The sequence below is a fragment of the Micrasema longulum genome, unplaced genomic scaffold, assembly GCF_059751315.1.
Source record: "Micrasema longulum isolate JH-2025_06_02 unplaced genomic scaffold, ASM5975131v1 h1tg000403l, whole genome shotgun sequence".
Lineage (NCBI taxonomy): Eukaryota > Metazoa > Arthropoda > Insecta > Trichoptera > Brachycentridae > Micrasema > Micrasema longulum.
This window is the reverse complement of record NW_028277603.1, coordinates 1277805-1301600: the sequence shown is the minus strand read 5'-3', so window position 1 is coordinate 1301600 and position 23796 is coordinate 1277805. Positions and strand designations below refer to the sequence as shown.

General features: G+C 43.1%; 1 protein-coding gene across 1 annotated transcript in view; it reads right to left on the bottom strand.

The window, feature by feature from the left end:
• Nucleotides 1-23796, bottom strand: part of PIG-S (phosphatidylinositol glycan anchor biosynthesis class S) — a 44986-nt gene that overhangs the window by 1005 nt on the left and 20185 nt on the right. Inside the window, 9 exon segments of the mRNA XM_088226029.1 lie at nucleotides 1757-1961; nucleotides 2969-3110; nucleotides 4552-4703; nucleotides 4706-4750; nucleotides 13488-13665; nucleotides 16032-16132; nucleotides 17237-17446; nucleotides 18137-18313; nucleotides 21843-21982. Of these exon segments, the coding sequence (XP_088082155.1) occupies nucleotides 1757-1961; nucleotides 2969-3110; nucleotides 4552-4703; nucleotides 4706-4750; nucleotides 13488-13665; nucleotides 16032-16132; nucleotides 17237-17446; nucleotides 18137-18313; nucleotides 21843-21982 (1350 nt within the window).

Here is a 23796-nt window from a genome sequence, read left to right as displayed (position 1 = left end):
CTACACATCACCGGGGAGGAAGGGGTAAGCGGATTCATAAAAAAAGATATTGGTACAACAAGTAATCGCGGTTTGTAGAAAGCTTAATAATGTGCATAAAAAAATAATTAAAAATTAAAATTAAACGTAAAATGTCAAAATGTAATTTTTGAGTGGAGAAAGGGTCAATGAGGAAGTTAAGTGCTACGGGAAATTGGGTATAAAAATGTTTTCTTACACGAGGTAAAACAGAGAGAATTAAAAAAAAATAAAACTAAAAAAATTCATAAAAATCAACTACTTTAAATGACATCACGGGTTCTTCAAAATTAACCTATGATAGAGTGTTGTGATAGATTTCCGGTTTCCGGGAAGCCAACCCACCAATTTGGACAACTGACTGAAGAAAACTAGCCGGAAGAACGATAAAAAATATTTTTATATCATTCCGCGTCCTTTTAGGTACTATATTAGCACATATTGTCTCGGGAAAAACTAGGGTTCTTTTGTAAAATTTTCTCAAACTTTTCTCTAAGTTTATAACGATTAACTGCGTTTAATTTGAACCGGGTTGTGGTCCTGTGGTAGTATTGTGAACTCACGGGCCAAAGGTCCTAAGTTCAAATCCCACTCTACTACAACACGATTTCCATTTTTCCAGCACAAGTTATTTACGACTTTTAGGAAATGGTCCAAAACTTTAAATATTTGAGTAAATAATAAGACCTCAAGTTTTTCTGTTTTTATTAAAAAAATATTTAAGAATCCAAGAAACTATAATCAAATAATATTACATTGGGAAGATCTATCACTGGTTCGTATCTTGAAAAAACCTTGTGGTCAGCTATTCGCCCCTATTACACTCTCTATTAGAGCAAACAAGAACAAAAATGAAGTTAAAACCTACCTGGGTTTATTACACCCAACTTACTGGTGCCAGGCTAAAATACCGAGGGCCTCACCTATTAGATTTCCTTATACCAGGTTTATATTAAGAAATAACTATACCCGGTTTAACTATTTATAGCAGATATAAAAAAAAGCTTACTTATAAAAATATTTATTACCTAGAATAACAATTTACAGGTTATTTCATGCTTAATTTTTTTAAACAGTCAACACTGATATGTGCCCGTGCGCAGTAACTTTTATAACAACAACAAACAAACATCTAAATCAAATCGAGACTACTGTCAGTGTAATCGAGAACATGGAGAAAACCGTTAGAAAAAGAAATAAAAATTAGAAAGAAGAGGAGAAGTTAAAAACTAATTCTATAGTTTTTTGTGTTTCTTTTTTATACAATTAATTCAAACACATACAAACATATAACATTTTAGATATTATTTAAACAAATAATTATAAATCACTTGAATCGCATTGAGAAGGTCACAGGACATCGAAATTGTTTAAAATTGAAAAAAAAACTGATAAACTATCCATTTTGATTACCGAAAAATATGAATTTTGACAGATCGCGTACTTATTCCAGCGCTATACCACATAATGTGCAGGTATAAGTTTCTATGGTCGTTATCCCAGATTTAAACCGAGTTTAACTCTATGCGAGATTTATAAGTAATACTTTTTGCTATACCATCATTATTCTACCACTATTCTCAAGCTTAACTTTATACCCGATTTATAAGTAAGGCCCATATGAAATAAGATGCCTTGTTAACAAACTAAATGATCAATATTTACACTGTAATCATGGTTCGGTTAGAAAAATTCCAATGAATTCATCAAGTTGTGGATAAATTTGAGATGTTCTTACTTTTGATCATCTGGAAAGTACAGCAGAGCGAGGAGACTAGGATCAGTGAATGCAGCTTCCGCAGAGAGAAACGCGTTTCTGGAACATTCCAGAGCATCCATCAGCCGACCCTCCTTCAGAAGTTCGTTGGTCTTCTCCACATTCTCTACAGCGTTGTAGATTGAGGCGCCCACCTCGTCGTTTATTACGATGTTGGAAATCTCACCTATAAGAAAAATTTTAGTTGGATTTTCAATGTACAGGAAACTGTAATTGACCTATAATTATGGTTTATTTGTAAATATTGTATTTTTTTGTTGTAATGTCTTTTGTTTTCTTTAAATAAATAAAATAAAAAGTAGCACATCTCGATCGTCGTTACATGAAGGTAAGGTGGTGAGTCTTACACTTACACCTAGCCTAGAAACATGAAATATTTATTTGTTTATTAACAAACTTAGTCCATTAAGAAAATGGCAAACACAAATCTTTACTACTTTAATACATACACAGGCACAATTGAAATAAAATACAAATGAAGAAAATTAAAGCTAGGACAGCAAATTAAATGTAATGTAGAACCACCTTTTCAATCGGGAATCGATTCCGGTTCAGTTAAGTGTTATTAACATTGAAAAATCCATGAAGATTGAAAAAAATTTGAGTATTTTTTTATGTAAATCAATTAAATGTTTGTTTTTTTTTAAATACTAATGTGCCATGTGTTATTTTTTAATGAATTTATATATCAATAAAAAATTACGATGCAGAAAGTTTAAAAATTTGGTAAAACAAATATTATTTGAAGTTACAAACATAATTTGGAAAGCAGATTGTTTAAACAATTATCATAAAAGCGGGAAACAGTTTTGCCGCGATGAAAATGACAGTTAAAATTCTGTGGTGCCATGTAAATAAAATTTCCCAATATTTAGGGAAAAAGTCATTGTAGGCATTTTATGCGAATTAAAAATTTTATTTTTGTGTTTTTAAGGTTAAGTACCTACATAAAATTATTTAAACATGTTTTTTTTAAATTAAATAAAAAAAACACATTGTGGTATTGATTGAAAAAATACAAAAAAAAAATAATTAAAAACTAAATATGAATAATCCCCAATTATGACAGTTTTAATTTTTTTTTTGCAGTTTTTCATTTCCTCACTTTAACACTTTTTTTGTTGCTCCCTTGAAAAACGTAAAACAGGAGTTTTGCTGTATATGTTAACTTACCTAACAGCTGCGCCAATGACTTGAGTGTGAGTTTAGCAGATATGACTTGTTCGATGGTACGAATTCTGATGAGGGCGTCAAGCTCCCACTTCCTCGGAACTACAGTTGTCGGCTGATCCACTGCAGCACCGGGAATCGGGCTCTGAAATCAGACGGAAAGGATGAATCCATTTATTTTATTGCAATAGGAAAAACAACAGAAATTGTATAAATAAATCAGTAAAAAAGTCTTACATATGTACAAAGGGTAAAGTGTACAATTCACCAGCACTATCCAGTTTTTTAGCAGTCTTTGATTTGAGTGTAAAAAATAAGATTGTTTGACATCTGATACATTTTTTGTGATAAATATAATGCATGTCATGCACAGCAAGAGTGCAGCATATTCGTACTATAGAGATTTTTATTGCCTACTGCAGTGTCGATTTAGAATCCGATGATGTTGGTTGTGTTTTTTGTAAGGAATGAGACAAAATTTTCTGTTGTAACCTTCTAAATCAGAATTAAAATAAATATAAAAAATCTTTGATTATTGAGTACATGAAAATAACATTTTTATATGTATAAATTGTATGTATTTATTTGATATGTAATATATTTTCTTTACTAACTTTGTATACTATGTGGAAATCTGTTATTAATTCTTAGTTTATACACTATATCTGTTTGTTTACTAAAAATATGTATGTAGAACGGTTGATTTCCCAAATAAAATAAAATAAATATATTTTTTTTTTAAAAAGAGATATACATACGTGAGTTCTTATTATTTGCTGAAATATTTAAATTTTTACACCATTTCCTAAAAGCCGTGAATAACTTGTGCTGGAAAATGGAAATCGAGTTGTGGTAGAGTGGGATTTGAACCTCGGACCTTTGGCCCGTGAATCCACAATACTACCACGGGACCACAGCCCGGTTCGTATAAAAATACAAAAATATTTGATTTCGATTTTAGATAATTATTTAACCATTTTTGTTTAAATTTAGCATTTGGGCATAGTGCTGAAAATCTGTAAACAAAATAATGCAATGCGTTAGCTTGTAAGATTGGGTTTTTAAGGGTTGGTGAAGCTCCTACCCCAGTTAAAGATTGATAGAAGACACGAGGTTGTTTTATGCGTATTTATTACATGTCAAATAAATAATTAATTGTAACGCGCGACTGTTACTGTGATAAGGAGTTGAAGTAACTGCACTTTAACTACATGCTGGGACTGACCCGACTGATTGAACTGGACTGGCTGAACTTTACTGGACTGAGCTGGGCTTTGACTGCGCCCTGTGGCCTCTTTATGGGCCACGTTCCATTATTCTTCATATCTCCATGGTAGAGACGATGTTAATGTACTGCAGGATGTTAATCTCGTGTTTCGCAGAATGTAATGAATTTAATTCAATAGAAAACGCTGACTCGCTTCTTGGATTCCTGACTCTATATTTCCAGTGAAATTATTTAGCATGTGTGTGTCATCGACCATGGACTATAAACCCCACAAGTTGATCTAAAATGGTTTATACATTATACATGACTGGAGGGAAGTAATTTGACTGTGGCATTACAATAAATTTTATGTGTTTACCTGATCGGGGAAGCCCAAGAGCAGACGTAACTGTGCCAAGAAGTATCCCATGATGTCCTTAGTAGGAGGATGGTACACTGGAATAGGCTCCTCTTCATTCTTCAGGTAGCTGTCGCAGATTTCCACGGGTGGGTTCCCGATGACAACTCCTCCCAGCGAGGAGACAAAAAGGCATCCATAGCACCGTTTACACGAATTCCTGTAGAAATTCAACAGTGTTTTATAAAGTACGTTTAAAGAGCGGATATACAGTAAGACACCGCTTAATGCTGTTTTAATATTATGCAGTATTGGTATTCACCGAAATCGAACATGATTATCGAAAGCAACAAAAGGTGAAAGTCTTTCCAATGACATTAGTATGAAGTACACAAGTGAAGAGTAAAGGGAAATATTGGTGAATTTTCTAAAAAATTATATCTTTTAGGAATTTAGAGAGTCATAAAACAAACTTTAATCCCGAGTGTTCCTTTAAATATGTATGAAATTTAAGATGCAGCAAGATATTTACAACTTAGCAATGTTTTGAGTATGTCTAAATGTTTGTAGACAGGCTGGATTTCTTCCCTTGGGAGTTATTTAGATGTAAATTTGTTGGAACAGAGAGGGAAACCCTTTTTGAGAAGGATTATGGAAGTCTAGGCATTTACAGTGATTAACAACAGTCTCGGGCGATGATTTGTGAGCATGTATTTGCCTGGCTCCTGGGAGACTGAGTCACACATTTCAATTCTCATTCAGAGTGTCGCGGGGGAGCACCTTTCACTCCAGTACTCCAGAGTGTTTAGGTGGATGAAAACTCAGTATTGCGGAGTATGATGCGATCCCTTGCCTAAGGCCATGGGTGAAGACCCCGACGGCTATTGTAACGTACGCGTTACCACGATGAAAGTTTCGCCGGTTCGTCACCCGCGTCTGCCGCAGTCAAGCTTCCCGGCGTAAGTGGGAAGCCGCCCTCCCAGACAGAGCCAAAGACAAAGTCGGAAGGTAGGAGCACAGCTGCGCCGACCGCAAGTCAACCTCAATAGCCCTGAAAAGGACTTTCCACCCGGTCCAAGTGGTGCAGAGAGGCGAAGGCAGTCAGCAGGCAGAGCGGAGCGAAGAGCGAAGTGCAGGAAGGCGAACAGGACAGAGAACGGAATAAAACACGTGTGAACTGTTCAGAGTTAGGAACTCAACTGATTTAATATCTCCAATTGACCGCCTTATAAAGCGGTGCGCGTCGGGCTCCGTGAGTCGGCCATCCCACCCGCGCCGGCTGCCTCGGAGTGGTGGGGGTAATCTTTCCCCGCCACTCGCTACATGCCGCCGGCCGCAGGTGGCGTAAATACGGGCGCTCAATGCCCGTACGGGCCATTTCGTCGGCAGCCGCGACGCGCGCAACATGACATTTACATAATATATTTTTGTACATTTTATTCATTTTAACCTAGCTATTTTTCCCCGGTAATACTGAGGCCAGGCTCGAAAGTGACCATTTTATCTTTATTGAGAGCCCAGCCATCAGTTCTATACATTTACCGGGGATCCTTTCTAATTAATGTATTATTTTAATTTATTCGATTTTACGCGTCCGGAACACTCCCCCCGTGCAGCTAGTCTGTACTATTTTCCTGCTGGGCGCGTTGTTCCTCTTCCTTCATTAGTACGGCGATCTTCACCGCTGGTCTGGTGTAGGTGCCGTTGGTGGTCCGCACCTCGACGACTCGTACTTGTCCGTCAGCTGCTGGTTCTGCACGGGTGACTCTGCCGCGAGGCCAAGAATTCCGCGGCAGATTTGGGTCCATGATGAGCGCGAGGTCCCCGACCTGTATTGGAGGCGCGGGCTCGCGCCATTTCTTCCTGTGCGCCAAGGTGGGAAGATACTCCTTCAGCCATCGGCGCCAAAACATGTCGGCCATTTTCTGGGCGATCCTCCATTGCTTATGAAGGCAGGCCCCTTCTTCCCTTTTGTTATAATATGCCAGAGTTGGCTGTGTGTTGGCTGACCCGAGCAAGAAGTGGTTCGGGGTCAGCGGTGCTTCGTCGTTGGGCTTGGTTGACACATGCGTGAGCGGGTGATTGTTCACGGTGTACTCTGCTTCAGCCAATATGGTTTTGAGGGTCTCCTCTCTTGGAGCCTGCTCGTTGAGGGTTGCGTGGAGGGCTCGTTTTACAGATCTCACGAGTCTTTCCCACGCTCCCCCCATATGAGGTGATGAGGGTGGAATGAATTTCCACTCAATTTTGCGAACTGTAAGTTCGGCGAGCATTCTGGGGTCCGCCAGGAGCTCGTCTACGGCCTGTTTCAGCTCTTTGTCCGCTCCCCTGAAGTTGGTAGCGTTGTCCGAGTATAACGCGTGTGGGCAGCCTCTGCGGGCGGCCATCCTTCTTATGGCCATTATGGCGGAGTCGCTTTCGAGGGACGACGCTAGCTCCAGGTGGATCGCGCGTGTGGTGAGGCAGGTGAACAGTGCCCCATAGCGCTTTTCTTTTCTTCGGCCGTTGGTGATCATCATCGGCCCGAAGAAGTCAAGCCCGCAGTGCGTGAACGGCGGCGTCCTGAAGGCCAGTCGGGCCTCAGGCAGTTGCCCCATCAGCGGGGGTTGGGGCCGGCTGCGCAGCATTTTACACAGCGGGCACCATCGTGTTATCTTCCTCACAGCCCCGCGGAGTCGCAGGATGAGGTAGCTGGCTCTCAGGTCGGCGATCGTCCTCTCGACTCCCGGGTGGCCACCCTTCCGGTGGCTGTGCGTGATCAGCAGCCGGGTGTATGGGCAGGTCCCGTCCATGATAGGCGGCGCGCTGCAGTCCTCTGCGAAGCTCTGTGCCGCTTGGATGCGCGTTCCCATCCGGATGACTCCCTCTTCGTCTAAGAAGGGTGCCGCTGCATGGAGGCGGCTGTGCGGCGGGATAGGCGCCTTTCGTCTCAGGAGCTCCAGCTCTTCTCCGAAAGCCGTCTCCTGGGACCGCTTCAGCAGCATGATTTCTGCGGCCCGTGTTTCTGAGGCGTGAAGTTCAAAGGTCCCCCCTGGGGACGGTAGGGACTCGTGGCGGCGGCATCGTGCGATGAATCGCAGCACCCATGCCGTCGCCCTGACGAGTCGGGTCCACGACGAGAAGCGCTGCACCTGGGGTAGGGCCTCCGTCCGTCTGATGTGGCCCACGAAGTGGCGGGGTTGTTTCCGCTCCAGCGTCTTCTCGTCCGGTTGTTGTAGTAACTTCTTCTCTTTCGGCCAGTCGGCTTCCCCTTTTCTCAGGAAGCCGGGGCCTCCGAACCATAGTCCCGACCTCGCAAGGTCGGGTGGGCCCTTGTCGCGGGTCCCTATGTCGGCTGGGTTGTCCTTGGTGGGGACCCATTTCCAGTCCCGTACGTCTGTGAGCTCGTCAATCTCGCCCAGCCTGTTTGCGACGAACGTGCTGTACCGCAGTGGGTCGGTTCGCAGCCAACACAGGACCGTGCTCGAGTCCGTCCAGAACACGGTTTGGGTGATGAGAGCTCGACTCTCTTTTTTTATGGTGGCGGCCATCCTTGCCGCTAGTAGCGCTGCCTGGAGTTCTAGTCTAGGCACTGACAGAGGCTTTAGGGGGGCCACCTTGCACTTCGCCATTGCGAAACTTGTGGTATCGGCCCCCACAAAGTATGCCACTGTGCAGCATGCCTGCTCTGACGCGTCGCAGAACACGTGCAGTGTCACGGGTTCTTTCTGCCCTTGCAGCGAGCATCTCGGTATTGTACAGCCGTTCGCTGCCAGCAGGTCGCGCCATTCCAACCACTTTTCGGCGTGGTCCGGTTGCAGCGGTTGGTCCCAACCTGTGTTTGTCCTCCAGATGGCTTGCAGCAATATCTTCGCCCGTATCGTGAGGCACGCAATGAAGCCTACTGGGTCGAAGATACTCATGGCGGCGCTCAACATGCCGCGCTTGGTGGGTCGCTCCGGGATGGCTGCACTTTCGGCTCCGTGCCGAAATATAAATAGGTCGCTCTTGGGATCCCATACGATCCCGAGGACCCGCTCCGTCATTACTTCTTCCCCTATGGTGACTGCTGTATTGGCCCGGTCGTCGGCCTGTACTTCTTCCAGGACATCTGGTTTGTTTGAAGCCCACCCGGTGAGCCGGAACCCGCCATTGCCGAGTACGAGGGTAACATCTCGTACCAGGCTTGCAGCTGTTTCTTCGCTGTCTGTGGCGTCTAGGTAGTCATCCATGTACATATTGTGCTCGATCGCCTCTGCTGCGGCGGGAAATTCTTTCGCGTGTGCTCGTGCGACTGTGTTTCGCACGAATTGCGCGCTGCTGGGTGAGCACTTCGCTCCAAACATCATGGACGCGAAGACAAACGTGTCGGGCTCCTGCCCGTCCTGCGTCCGCCATAGGAACCGCTGCGATTGCTGGTCGGCTTCCCGGATTCTTATCCGCAGGAACATCTCCCGTATGTCGGCCGCGATGGCTACTCGTCCCTCTCTGAAGCGGATCACGTTTCCGAGGAGGGATGAAAGCAGGTCCGGTCCCGTCAGTAGATGGTCGTTCAACGCCGTCCTCTGGAACTGGGCGGCGGCGTCGAACACGACCCTTATCTTGCCAGGCTTGTTGGGGTTTGTCACCGCGAAGTGGGGCAGGTACCATTTGCGCGAATGGTGGGCGTCTACCTCCTCGCAGCTTAGTTTGACGGCGTATCCCTTTTCAATGTAGTCCGCCATCTTGGCGCGATATGCGATCGCCAGTATCGGATCCTTCCGTAGTTTATTTTCCAGGGAGTGCAGCCGCTTCATGGCTGCTTGCCGGTTGCAGGGCAAAGAATCTCCGTCTTTCGCCCACAGTAAACCGGTCTCCCATCGTCCGGATGGTAGTTGTGTGGTTGAGCTGCTCATGAGCTCCGCCGCTCGCACATCTGCGGCGCGGCAACGTTCCAGGGTGGTTACACCTAGCGAGTCAACGGCGAAGCTCTTCTTTACCAGTTCCGCTAAGTCCCTTTCACCCTGGCCGTCTGGGGGTAATTCAAAGGCGGGGTGCACAGCCCCGCCGTAGGTGACGGCTCCTAGGGCCGTCTCGATGGTTAGCCGCCCGTCCTCTTGTAGGACTGGCGGGCCTGTAGATACCATTAGGGTGGCGTAATCAAGACCGATTAACATCTTCGGCTTGATGCCTGGCCCGTGTGTCTTGGTGCTCTTTCGGTTGCGGTGCGGCAGATCCATGACCCGCACCGTCTGTGCCTGGACACCAAATTCTTTGTTTCCTTTAACGAGGATTACGGATACACGCTGTGACTGTAGCGTGTCCGTGTTCCCACTGGCACCGATGAGTCTCAACTCCTCGCAGGCCCCGGTGGCGCCCACTGCACGGGCGACATCCTCCTCGAGGAGAGTTACCGATGAACCCTCGTCTAGTAGTGCGTGGATCTCCATTGACCCACGCGGGCCCTTCAAGGTTACTGGCACTACCTTGAAGGTCACTGGGACTTCCGTTCGCCTTGTCAATAAGACTTGCTCGTTCGGCGTACTGTCCACTCTCTCGCGGTGTAGTGACCGATGATGCCGCCCGTGGCACTCGTCGCACTTCGCCGCTTCACAGGTGGTCGTTTTGTGTCCCGGTTCTAGGCATCCGTAGCACACGAACTTGGCACGCACAATTGTCCACCTCTCCTCTACCGTTTTCCGGAGAAACTTCCGGCATTGTCCGAATGCGTGTCCACTCATGTCGCAGAACAGGCATTTTTTGTCCTGAGTGAGAAACACGTGCCTTTCTTGGGTACGCCTTTTCTCCACTCGGGCGGGTTCCGTGCTGATCCCGATGCAACCCGCATTCGGTATTGCACCGGTCAGTCTCGCTAGCCACAGTGCCAGATCCCTGGGGGTAGCTTTTCTCACGGTATCCGCTCGTGACATAATCCACATCATCCTCTCGACTCGTGGCAGCTTCTGAGTCATCTCGGACAGAAGCTTCGGGAGGAGAGGTGGCTTCCATCGAGGCCCTCTACGGTCGATACGACGTTTCTTATCGCGACCGCGTAGTCCGTCAGGGCCTCCAGGGATGCGTTGTCGGCCAGTTTAGGGAGTTTTCTTATCCGCTCCAGTACTCTGTCCACGACGATCTCCGGGTGTCCAAAGGCGGCCTCTAACATCTTCACAATGTCCGGCACATTTCGGGGATCTACCAGCAAAGACGACACTGTGGCCTTGGCCCGTCCTGTGAGGGCTCGTTGCAGACGGAGAATGTTCTCCGCGTTTGTAAGGGAGCACATCTGTGTCGATTGATCAAATTGCGCCTTAAATATTCGCCATTCTAGCGGGTCGCCGGAGAATTGCGGTAGATCCCTAGCGCCGGTTTGCCTCGCCATGAACGTGTGCCACTCCGGCGGCTGTCTGTATTTCGTCACAGGCTCGCCGGTGGCACCCGGCGGCATGTATTCCGTGGGTAGCCCCTCTTGTACCCACGCGCTCACCGGGTCACGAAACTCGTAGCCCCCCAGTGGTATAGTACGTGCCGCTACGGGCTCGCCTGGCCCGGCGGCGTAGCGTACGTCGGCGTCCTCCCTTCGGCTGTGTGCGGGTGGCGCCTCATTGTCCCGATGCCGCTCATTGTAGCGGCCTTGTAAATGTGCGTTTGTCGCTCCGGCGTAGGCCGGCTCAGCGGCGTAGGCCGGCTCAGCGGCGTAGGCCGGCTCAGCGGCGTAGCGTGTGTTGGCGGGCTCCTTCATCCTGGAGTCCGTCTCTGCGACCGGGTGCCTCCGTGGCACCCCGTCTCTCACCCGGCCGCTGTCGTAGTGGCTCGGCGGAAATGTGTACGCCGCTCCGGTGTCCTCCGGATCAGCGGCGTAGCGTGTGTTGGCGGCCTCCTTCGTCCTGGAGTCCGCCTCTGCGACCGGGTGCCTCCGTGGCACCCCGTCTCTCACCCGGCCGCTGTCGTAGTGGCTCGGCGGAAGTGTGTACGCCGCTCCGGTGTCCTCCGGATCAGCGGCGTAGCGTGCGGTGGCGGCCTCCCTTGCTCTGAAGGCTGCTTCCGTGTCGGCGACAGGGCGCTTCCATGCGGCCCCGTCTCTCACCCGGCCGCTGTCGTAGTGGCTCGGTGGATGGATGTACGCCGCTCCGGTGTCCTCCGGATCAGCGGCGTAGCGTGTGGTGTGGCGTGCGGCGGCGGCCTCCCTTGTGCTGAAGGCTGCTTCCGCGTCGGTGACAGGGCGCTTCCAAGCGGCCCCGTCTCTCGCCCGGCTGCTGTCGTAGTGGCTCGGCTGCTGGATGTACGCCGCTCCGGTATCCTCCGGATCAGCGGCGTAGCGTGCGGCGTGGCGTGCGGCGGCAGCCTCCCTCGTACTGAGGGCTGCGTCGGTCCTAGACGCGTCTGACGTCAGCGGCAGCGGCTTGTGAGCCGGTTCCGACGTCCCGTGCGATGTGAGGTCCCTCTCGATGGTGGGCGTGAGGGGGGTTGCCATGTCTCGTCTGGCGTCCTCTCTCGCGTTGGCGGCCTTCAGCGCGGCGATGATCTCGTTGAGGCTGCTCACCTGCCTCTCGTGATGCGCCTCGCGTTCCTCCATCTGTCGGCGAAATGTCGCCGATGAGATGGACCGCTCCGAGGGTGCGGATCCCTCGTCCGAGTCCTTTTGTTCCTCCAGAAGTCCTTGATGAGGCTCCTCCTGGCAGTCGTGTGAAGGCCCTGGCTGGGGCTCCTCCTGATGTGCTCGTACAGACCCCGGTTGGGGCTCCTGAAGCTCCTCTTCGTGCTCCGTGCCGGCGTCTCGACGCGTTCCCGAACGCGTCGACACAGGCGATCTGTTGACCGGCATGCTGTAGGTGTGTTGTAGACTGGAGACCACTGGCGACGATCCTTAGCTCCGAAGGACCAAATGTAACGTACGCGTTACCACGATGAAAGTTTCGCCGGTTCGTCACCCGCGTCTGCCGCAGTCAAGCTTCCCGGCGTAAGTGGGAAGCCGCCCTCCCAGACAGAGCCAAAGACAAAGTCGGAAGGTAGGAGCACAGCTGCGCCGACCGCAAGTCAACCTCAATAGCCCTGAAAAGGACTTTCCACCCGGTCCAAGTGGTGCAGAGAGGCGAAGGCAGTCAGCAGGCAGAGCGGAGCGAAGAGCGAAGTGCAGGAAGGCGAACAGGACGGAGAAAGGAATAAAACACGTGTGAACTGTTCAGAGTTAGGAACTCAACTGATTTAATATCTCCAATTGACCGCCTTATAAAGCGGTGCGCGTCGGGCTCCGTGAGTCGGCCATCCCACCCGCGCCGGCTGCCTCGGAGTGGTGGGGGTAATCTTTCCCCGCCACTCGCTACATGCCGCCGGCCGCAGGTGGCGTAAATACGGGCGCTCAATGCCCGTACGGGCCATTTCGTCGGCAGCCGCGACGCGCGCAACATGACATTTACATAATATATTTTTGTACATTTTATTCATTTTAACCTAGCTATTTTTCCCCGGTAATACTGAGGCCAGGCTCGAAAGTGACCATTTTATCTTTATTGAGAGCCCAGCCATCAGTTCTATACATTTACCGGGGATCCTTTCTAATTAATGTATTATTTTAATTTATTCGATTTTACGCGTCCGGAACAGCTATGATAGCGGAGATGAAAAGCATCAGTACGGAGGGACAGGCGGAAGGGACACAAATCTTCTCTCGGGCCACCCGGGCGTACTTTGGACTACGGGCCATTGGAAGACTGCGGAGTCGGGCAGGACAGCGTGACAAGGATGACAGCGGAGAAACAGTGAGCAACGGTGGCATCCTAAGCCCCAGTTAGCAAAAGGGGTTACTGTCTTGGCGTCTGGTGGCAACCGGCTGTAGAAAACAAACCAAACAACAAATCTCCTACCCCAACACGTGTAGACTGAGGACTAGATCCCAAATAAATAGGACATAAAGCCAGAAGGATGAAGATGATTATTATTACTATGACCATCTTAAATGACATATAACTTATATTATACATATTATATTGTTTACTAACCACTGTGTGAGTAGATGTGTATGGGAGCCTGATCACAGGACGGGGTGTAGAGGACAAGATTAAGGCAGGGGTTCTTGGAGATATGCGAGGCCAGTTTCTTCTCCAGCGGAGTGATGAGGTGTGGCAACACATCGGCAGGGAGAGCGTAGTGACGCTGAAGGGGAGAATCATCTCGAACCTGAAAATAAAACATTATTTAGCAGGCCCTATAGAAAGGCTGGCCACGCATCAATATCGACGGCAAAGCCGAATATCCAGGTGTAGTGCGAATGGGTGTAGTATGAGCTCCTCAAACCCAACAAAACCATCACGGAAGATTGCTATTGACTACAATTGATGCGTTTGAACCGAGCATTGAAGGAAAAACGGACACAATACGAGGAGAGACACAACAAAGTAATTTTGCAGCATGACAACGCTCGGCCAAATGTTGCAAGGCCAGTCAAAACATACTTGGAAACGCTCAAATGAAAGGTCCTACCCCACCCACCGTATTCACCGGACATTGCTCCTTCTGATTACTTGTTCCGATCGATGACTCGTGGCCTGGCTGAGCAGCACTTCTATTCTTATGAAGATGCCAAAAAATGGCTCGATTCGTGGGTAACCTCAAAATATGAGTCGTTCTTTCGAGATGGTTTTTGTATGCTGCCAGAAAGACAGGAGACAGTAGTCGCTTGCGATGGATAATACCTTCAATAACATGTTCTTTACCAATTTAAAAAAAATAAAGCATTGATTTTTACGAAAAAACAGCGAGAACTTATTAAAATCCCCAATACTACATGGAAATTTTACATACAATATTCATTTAAGAGTCTTCCTCAAAAGGGAACCTTTTCTAAGGTTCAAAGTGTTCAAAATTTAATTTACACCGATCAGATGTCACTCTTATATTATTTTTTCTTCTGTTAATTTGCTCCAGCCAAAATTTGATTTCTTTTAAAATATATTAGGTGTACGACTTTGCTTCCGCCGTTTCCCTGTAGATGGCTTTAATGGCAAGTAGTGGTCGAAATAAATAGACAATGATATGATTTCTTGCCCTTGTTATAATATATTCATGTCCCCAAGCTGACGTATGATGATACCCATCTCCAAATCTGTCTAAGAGAATAATTTAAGCATATATTAGGCGTATCTCAGACACATCAAAGGCTCTAAAAATGTATGTAGATGAAGTTCTCATTCTTTATGTTCCTCATGTTTGATATGAGTTATGTGTGATGCTAGACACTGTCAGTGACAATACGCACAAATGTTGAGATTTGTTCTCCGAACAGCAAGGTGTTCTTGAATACTCGTGTTCTTAGGCTTCATTATAACTCATTGGTGCGAAGCAGACTTGAGTGTGAATCTCTGATCTGGGCGCCCCACGAATTGAAGTACTCTGTTATGCTGGAGATGGTTCAGGAGAAATTTCTGAGGTATAAGGTACGGATACTATCCGTGGTTGTACCCGTCTGACTTCATACTGGGAATGCTTGGCTTCAATAGTTTGGAGAAAAGAAGAAATGCATACTTGCTTATGTATTTTTTCCGATTTATCCGTGGTATTACGATCAACATAGGTGTAATGGAGAGTATTTTTCTTTATGTTCCTAACGACTACCTTAGACATTGGCAGCTTAAGCTGTTTTATCTTCCTGCTTGCAGAACCAACCTGCCGATGGTAATGCCAGTAGGAAGAGCAATGTCTTTACTCAACCGTATCTTTTCAGATATCGATATCTTTCATATTAGTGAAAAAAAGTTCAGAGAGGATAGCATCCCTTTTCTATAATTGCTGGATATTTTTATTTTACCATCTTTGTATACATGAGTTTTTTCGTGTTATGTATGCATTGAAATATTTTTGTAATGTACATAAACGTATATAAAATAAATAAATTGAATTGAAAAATTGAGTACCTTAAGAATCATTATTATATTCTTATACTGCAGATTGACAAAGTGCATTGTATACATTTTCTTACTGGTGCACAGTTCTAGTTCCAACTCTAATGTATGGGAGCGAAGTATGGAATTGGAAAAATAATGATGAAAGTAGGTTGAATGCTGTCGAAATGCGATCCCTCAGGCGAATGTGTGGTAAAACGATGTATGATAGGTGCACAAATGTCGAGATCCGTGAAGTGTGTAAGGCTGAGACATGCATTATTGACAGAATCAAGAAAGGGGTGCTACGTTGGTTTGGACATGTAGAGCGAATGGACAGTGAAAGAATGACTAAAAGGATCTACGATGCAAATGTTGATGGATGCAGAAAACGAGGAAGACCGAGAAAGACATGGCACGATCGAGTCCATCAAATACTTGAAGATGGACATGTCAAAAGTAGGAATAATCGGCGTGCGTGCATAAGAAGATGTATGAATGTAGAGGAAGCGAGCTCTGTATGCCAAGATAGAGTGTTATGGCGTTATATCCTCTCTGCCTACCCCTACGGGGAAACGGCGTGATGGTTTGTTTGTTTGTTTGTTTTTGCAATTGGTGTGACGGTGCTGTGCCATAGAGCGATGATGAGAAAAAAAATGGACAAACCTGTTTGGGATTGAAATCGAGCTGGACAAAATACAGCCACTGTGACTTTAGAGTGAAGTTATGAATAGCGCTCAGTTCTGATACAAACGGCTCCAGATATTCTGTAAAGATAATAATGACATACAATTAACACATTTTATGCAGGCAAAAATCAGCAAAACATGAAATAATTATTACAATTATAAAAATCGCTATACATATCTCCTAAAACTTCAATTATTGTTTAACTCTTGTGTGGCTGATATGCCACACTGGTCCACATAAAATACAAGACTTATATGTATCTCTTTATTTTTTTAATAATGAAGTTGTATTTTTTGTAATTGATCGCGCCACTTGCCCGTTATCAGATGCACGCTCGAAATTGCTGGTTCGCAGGATGCGTTATCCTTTATTTACTTTGCTACAGAACCCTAAATACAATGATTGCAATTCCTACTTTATTCTGGGTACTGGCACCTTTATTGCTGGTACTTCTGTCGCGTGGCAGTCAGGATCAGATCCAATCTTTTTGTCAGGAAGGAGGGGCACTTGACGAATTACACAACACAGTAGATTTAATCGTTATTGATCGCAAAATATATTCTTTGAGATCGCGGTGAGAATATAAGAAATTACATGTACACACGCCTAGTTCAGTTGTTGTTCTGACGCTGGAACAATATGGGTACTCACGGTAGGAAAAATGCAACATCTTAACCAGGGTCCCGTAGGTAGTAAATAAATCCGAACGCCTCATCCTAGCAAATGTGCTTTATATATAATATATATCAATGTGTGCACATAGATTCAATGTGGCGTAACCAGTAATCTTCAAATGGACATTTTTACATCAGATTTATAAGTAAAATGTTACTATGCTGGATTTTAATACAAAAAATATTTATCCTTGCTAAGTGAAGAATGAATGTGACGCCAATACAGTGATAAATCTGTAAAGAGAGAGCAGGAAGAGAGAACTCATAAATAGGATAACAGAGACGCTATTTTGTAACCGTTATTTGTATGAAACAGATTCAGTCAGTTATTGACAGTGATGGGTGACGCACGCATGTAAGATGACCGGCGTATTAATGATTTTAAATTTATTTTGCTATAACAGGGCTAAATCATATGTTAATTATAATAAATTATGTAAAACGAATTATTAAACATTAAGTCTCTGCTGCTACAAATATAAATTTTATAAAAGAAAAATCGTTTACCTTCAATGGCGTCCTTGGGCGTCCACTCCACTTTGATCTTGCTGGGGTTGGGCGAGGCGACCGTCAGGGCGATGTCGAAAGCCCGGGAAGGGGGGGCCCTCCGCCGGGCCGAGGCGTCGTGCCGAGCGTAGGCCGACGCCCCCAGGGCGCTGTGCAGAGACGACTCCAGCAGGAGCCACTCCGACAGCACGCGGGAAAGGAGGACCGGAGCTGAAATTCAATTCAATTAGTTTTACTAGCAAATATTTTGAACTAGTAGCACAAAATATAAATACAGTCGAACTTGGAACGATCGTGGAAACAGCGAGATCTCGGATGTTATAAGGAAACATTCATTGACATTTTACTTAATGATTTTCTCCATACATTTATTCACTTTTATAACGAGCTACTTCTCAGACAGAGAAAATCAGATTCAACCTAAACCCACAGAAGCATTTCCTGAGAAATGGGGTTGTTGATGATTGGAATAAGCTGCCACAAGAACTGGTATCAATGTGTAGTCTCAATAACTTCAAAAATAGCCTAAATTTGTTTTCGAAAAGTTGAAGTACGCCAAAAACTAACATTAGTTTAAATAGATATAAGCATTTAAATTAAAGTAATAATTAGTACCAAACTTACCCATTCACCAATAGCTGTCTCTAGTTTTCTTCACACTTTCATAACTTATAACCTTATAAGTAACCAAACTGCATGGGAATGATTATTCAAAATAAAGTATAAAATGCACATAACGGCCCATCGAATATTTTGACAATAATGGCAGAATGTTGAATATAATACAATGTGTAAAGTGATTTCTCAATGCAACCGATGACAGATCATAAGATACTAAATGCCTAGACTTCCATATTCTCAACAGCTTTATATTTTTCGAAAAATATCTAAAAAACTTACAAGCTTTAGGTGCAAAAAGTGCCACTCGGGAGAGGGTGACCCGAACATCCTCCGACACATCGGGCCACTCCAGCAGCAGCAAGGTTCCAGGACCACGATCAGCTCTCTCCAGCGCTGACAGTGAACCATCAAAGTTCTTCGGCACCGGTACAACTTCAAACCTCAGGTTGTAGACGTCTGTAATAGGGAATTATCATTCGGGAGAAATATCAGATTTAACATACAGTACATATAAGGAATTTTTCAAAGACTCTTTTAGTGTTTATAAAATCCCTTATAATCAGTCATTTCATTTTCAAAATTCGCTATCTCAAAAATGACAGTTTTGTAAGTTGGCAATAAATTTAGTCACATGGGTCCAAGAGTAATGGATTTATTTTTTACATTTCTGCACTTAGGCACAATGGACAAAAACATTTTTTAAATGATAAATCACAGCTCAAAACTTGAGTGAAGCGTTTGACGAGTGACAGATCAAGTAGAGCACAGTGTAAACAAACAACTCATAGAAATAGGAAGCTAGTAGATATTCTATAAACAACAGACATTTCTAATAAAACAACCGATGACGTCACACAGCATCCGACGACGTCACGAATTGCGCATTTTCCACTTTATTGAAAGGACCAGAGTTCAATCCTATAACCAACCACACCCTTAAAAATATGCTAAAAATGGGTCATGGAAAGAGATGTACTTGATTTCTTCAGCTAAATTGCTAGCAAAATATATTACTTTTTGGTTTTTTGTACTAAAATACTTATATTGTGTAGTATGTGTGTATATACACATGTGTGTTGTGTATGGATATGTGTGTGCATGTATGTATGTGTAATTTTGCTTGTAAATGTGTGCTGTCACGTTAAACTGATTAAACCATGAACTAGAGGTGGTAAAAAAAAATGTAACTGCTGTTTTAAATCAGTTACCCTTCCGAAACACCTAAAACAGTTTCACAAAAAATAAATTAAGTCTGCACTTCACCCCCCACCGCACAGTTCCGTAACCTTGTCAATATATCTTAAAATTCTAAATTTTAAACAGCACGAAGTCGTTAGTCGTTACCGTATTGAACCAGTTACGTTACCAGTTGTAAACTTTAAGATATTTTAAATAACTGGAAAACTTCAACGTTTTAAACAAACTGTGAGCCTACACCGTTAAAAAACAACTGCTTTTCAAAGAAATCCTTTAAATTTTACAAGGGTGTTAATTTTAACGTTTTTGACTCATTCATTCCAACTCCATACAATATTATCGGAATTTACGTACAGTAATGAGGCACTTAAGTGCACAATTTCTTTAAAATGCCGACGCTGCCGTTTGTATAAAAGGAATGCTAAGTTTACTAAGTGGCTCAATTTTAGTGTAAGCTCCCATAAACAATGTAAGTAAAAAAGACCGCCCAATTTACAAGTGCATCCTGTTGACAATTTCTTGTTGATAATTAAACGTGGGTAATTTATTAATGGTAAATATTAAATGAATAATCCAAATGAAAACATAACTACAGGTATAAATGAAATGACATTTAGTGAATTTCAAGGTCTCTATTTGCATTTAATAAAAGTTTAAACCAAAAAAAATAAATGTGATTCCATAAAATAAGGTTCCTATAAAATAAATTAAATAATAATAAAAAAAAAATAAAAAACGTTTTAGAAAATTAGTGAGCAACGGAAAAAACTTTGATATCTTTTTATTCATTCATAACATAATATTTAATACGATAAGGAAAATGCGAAGTAAAAACAATATTTTATATACTTAAATTTAGAATTTTGGAGAGGGGGGTCGCCTACTGCACTAAACTGTTATTTTTTTAACGTCTTCACGACCAGCTTAATTTGAGAAACAGTAACTGTTATTGCTATTTTTACTAACAATATTTTGAGTTTGTCCAAATTTTTGTAGACAAGGACTGGATTCAACTCCCTGGGGAGCTGTTTATATTAAAATATTACAACAGAGATGAAGAACATTTGATTTCCTCAGATGAAAGAATTGAAGGAATATGGATGTTCAAATATAGGCAGAATGGTGAATGTTACACAGTGTGTAAAGTGGCCACTTAAACCAGCCATTGACAGGTCACAAGCCCTGTAGATGCCTAGACTTCCATATTACCTTCTCTCAAATGTTCTTCATCTCTGTTGTGCTATTTTTATTTTTAAAAACGAAATGCCCGTCTCTACCACGCACAGGCTATGCCTATGTGGGATTTATTTAATCATTTTGTTCTATTTTTATTCACATGTACTCTAAACCTATGTAATTGTAAGAGAAAAACATTCAATATTTTTTTTATTTATGCCAATTTCCATGTCCTACAAATGTCATTAAATTAATTTATCTGTAAGGCACACAATGCTGTTAGCTTCGGGCAATGTTATCGCGTTGAATGTACGCCATGTATGTCTATACTGGGATACTTCACAATTATTATGTAGCAACAATGTAACAGAGTCCGGTTTCGAAGTCAATTGGCAAAGTACACAGTGGCCTGGGACTGTATTTCTGGGGCTCAATCACAAATGACTATCGACGTGCTAAAAAACGTGCTAAGCATTTGAGCGATCATAACGAACAATTATGAACACGCTAAAGTTAAAGCTAAATCGCGGTCACGTTGCAAAACGCAATAGATAAGTTCCGTACTCAAACTTCAAATCTATTAATCTGTGGTCAAATCAAAAAAGTCAACGCGCGTGTAATCTCGTGTCGGTTTGTTTAAATTAACAATTAAAATGGCTCTTCCACCAAACGCCTTAAGATATATGAATGTAATATAATATAATAAACTACCCAGTAAAATCAAAGAAAATAAAACGTTGTGTTTGTCGTTTATCATGTTCATACCTTCAACAATTTTTTCGTTTAATTGCTTTCTCAATTTGATTCAAAACAAATAAATAGCATGATAAATTCCAAACAAAAAATAAAATAAAATTATTTTACTTACAGTTTATTTTCCATATTTACGCCGGTAAATTTCAAATATGTGACGGATTATGCGTTGCGAAACGTAAATATTTTGAATTTTGACATTTAATATTAAGTGTTGCCAAGCATCAGGTTAAAGTATGACAATATTAAAAAATATAATAATCCCGATCGATAACTTTCACGGATGTTTCATTGTGACCGCGCATACGATAAACAACCACGGTGAAAAATTGTTATCACGCCGCTAATTAGCACGTCGATAGTCATTTGTGATTGAGCTGCAGGTTCATTCAAGTCATTATTATTTTTTTTGTATCTTAAAACAGAAGTTATAATTTCAATAAAAACTTTTAAACAAAATGTTTTAATTATATTTTATTTTTACGTCACCATTTACCATTCAAGACATCAAAGTTAAATTTGTAATTATCCTATTATGCATTTATGTAGTTTTTCACCCAGGGTTCGTGAGCAAGTTTTGACTATGAAAGGGGGTCAGTGGGTCAAAAGAGTTTGGGAACCACGGTATTTATGAAAATATTTGTTATTATTTTTTTTTTGTACATTTGCAGGAAACTTTGCCGATCGATTTAATGCTCAAATTTTTACCGCGCGCGAGAAAACTTGTATTGTATCCAATTTCCCGTAGGGCTGAAGATCCTCATTGGTCATTTTTATGCGTAAAATTAATATTTTCATATTAAATACAAATAACTGCATGTTTTTAAAAATAAAAAAGAAAACTCTTCAAACAAATTACCTGATGATCTAAATTTCTGCTCCAAAGCATCCTTTAACAGAAGTGCCCTCTGCTGGTCTTGCAACGCCAAGTATATGGACATGGAAATCTTGAACGGAAGGCCATCCAAGGCTTCGATTCTGCTGAATGGTAGAGACACTCTGAAACAACTCGACGATTAAATATACACGCCACAAACCAATCATAGAATCACAAGATTCTCGACACAAAGACAACTTGGTAAATCATCATCATTCCATGTCCGTTCCCTAGTTGGAGCAAATGGTGTCCACAAAGAGCCTCCGTGCATCTCTATCGGCTGCCAGCTCCTGTGCGTCCTCCCAGGTCAGGCTCTCGTCCCGAAGTTCTGGCATAAACAGCCGACGAACAGTCAGCAGTGAACGTCAAGGACGTAGAGAACCTGATGCCCTGTGAAGTAGGCAAGCGTGGTTAAGGCTCTCAGGAGCCATCCGCAGTATATGGCCCAGCTAACCGTATCGCCCCCGTTTAATTACAGTTGTCACCGGAGTTTTCTGCGTCCGTTCTCTTATTACTTCATTTCTGACGAAGTCGAACCACCGGACACACAAGATTCTTCTGAGACACCTATTCTCAAAACTCAGTATTTTACTATTTTGGGCCCTAATGAGATGCCACGATTCGCAACCGTAAACGAGAATATGTGTTATGCAAGCGTTATATAGGCGGCATATGGTCTTCACTGAGTAAATATAAATATTTATTTAAACACTTTACATACATATGCATAAGGGCGGGCATATTGCCTTAAGGCAATTTCTCCCTACCAACCCAAACCGTTCAATTTGAGAAACTCAGTAGCTCAATCACAAATAACTATCAACGTGCTTTAAAACATGCTAAGTCGGCCTCGTGGTGTAATGGTCAGCGCGATTGCCTGCCATGCGAGAGGTCTCGGGTTCGATTCCCGACATGGTTGATATAAAATATTTGTTTAAAAAGGTGTTTTTACACCAGAATATTTTCATAGTCCCTGGACTAGTACCTGAAGCGTAAGACTGATCATCTTACCTTCATGTAACAAAAAATGATCAAGATTTGCTGTGATTATTGTACCAATGCAGTGCCTTAAGCACAATTAGGTGCGGAAAGGAAATGATGATGATGAAGCATTTGAGCGATCACAATGAACAATTATAAACATGCTTTAGTTATCACAGTCATAAGTAGACGCATGTGTAATCTCTAAGTCAACGCTCGTGTCAGTTTGTTTTTTGTTTTCCTCGTAAATAAATACAGTTCATTGGCAAAAAATCAGCGTTTACTAAAAAAAATAATACAATATATTGCATTTGCAAAATAGTAAGGAGTATCTTATACAAAAAAGTGTAAATTAAATTACAATACCATAGAGCCTGCTTTTCTTGACATTTGGCTTGCCAACCGCCGGCTAATAGCAATGAATAGCATGACAAATAATGTATAAATAAATAAATAAAAATACCAGTTTTGGAATATTTTCCATATTTACACCAGTAAAATTCAAAAATGTGATTGCGCAACAGGATTATACGTCGCGAAACGTAAATATTTTTACATTTAATATTAGGTGTTCACGGATGTTCTATTGAGATCGCGAATACGATAAACAACCATGGTGAGAAATTGTTATCACGTCGCTTATTAGCACGTCGATAGTTGTTTGTGATTGAGCTACTGTAATATATGAACATATTGTAGGTATATTTTAATATTTTCATTATTAAACAAAACATTAATGCACATATTATGTATTTGTTTAAGAAATAAAAATTTACTAAATATCTACACTATACTATGAAGAGATGAGGGGCAAAAGATGGAAGGAAAGAGTTAGGAAAAAGGACATTTTCAAATATTCAGGTGGTGACATTTCATACGTGATTTGAATGTAAATAAAAAAGGGGCGTCTCTGGCATTAGTGGGTAGATAATTTCACAATCGAGCAGCTACTACC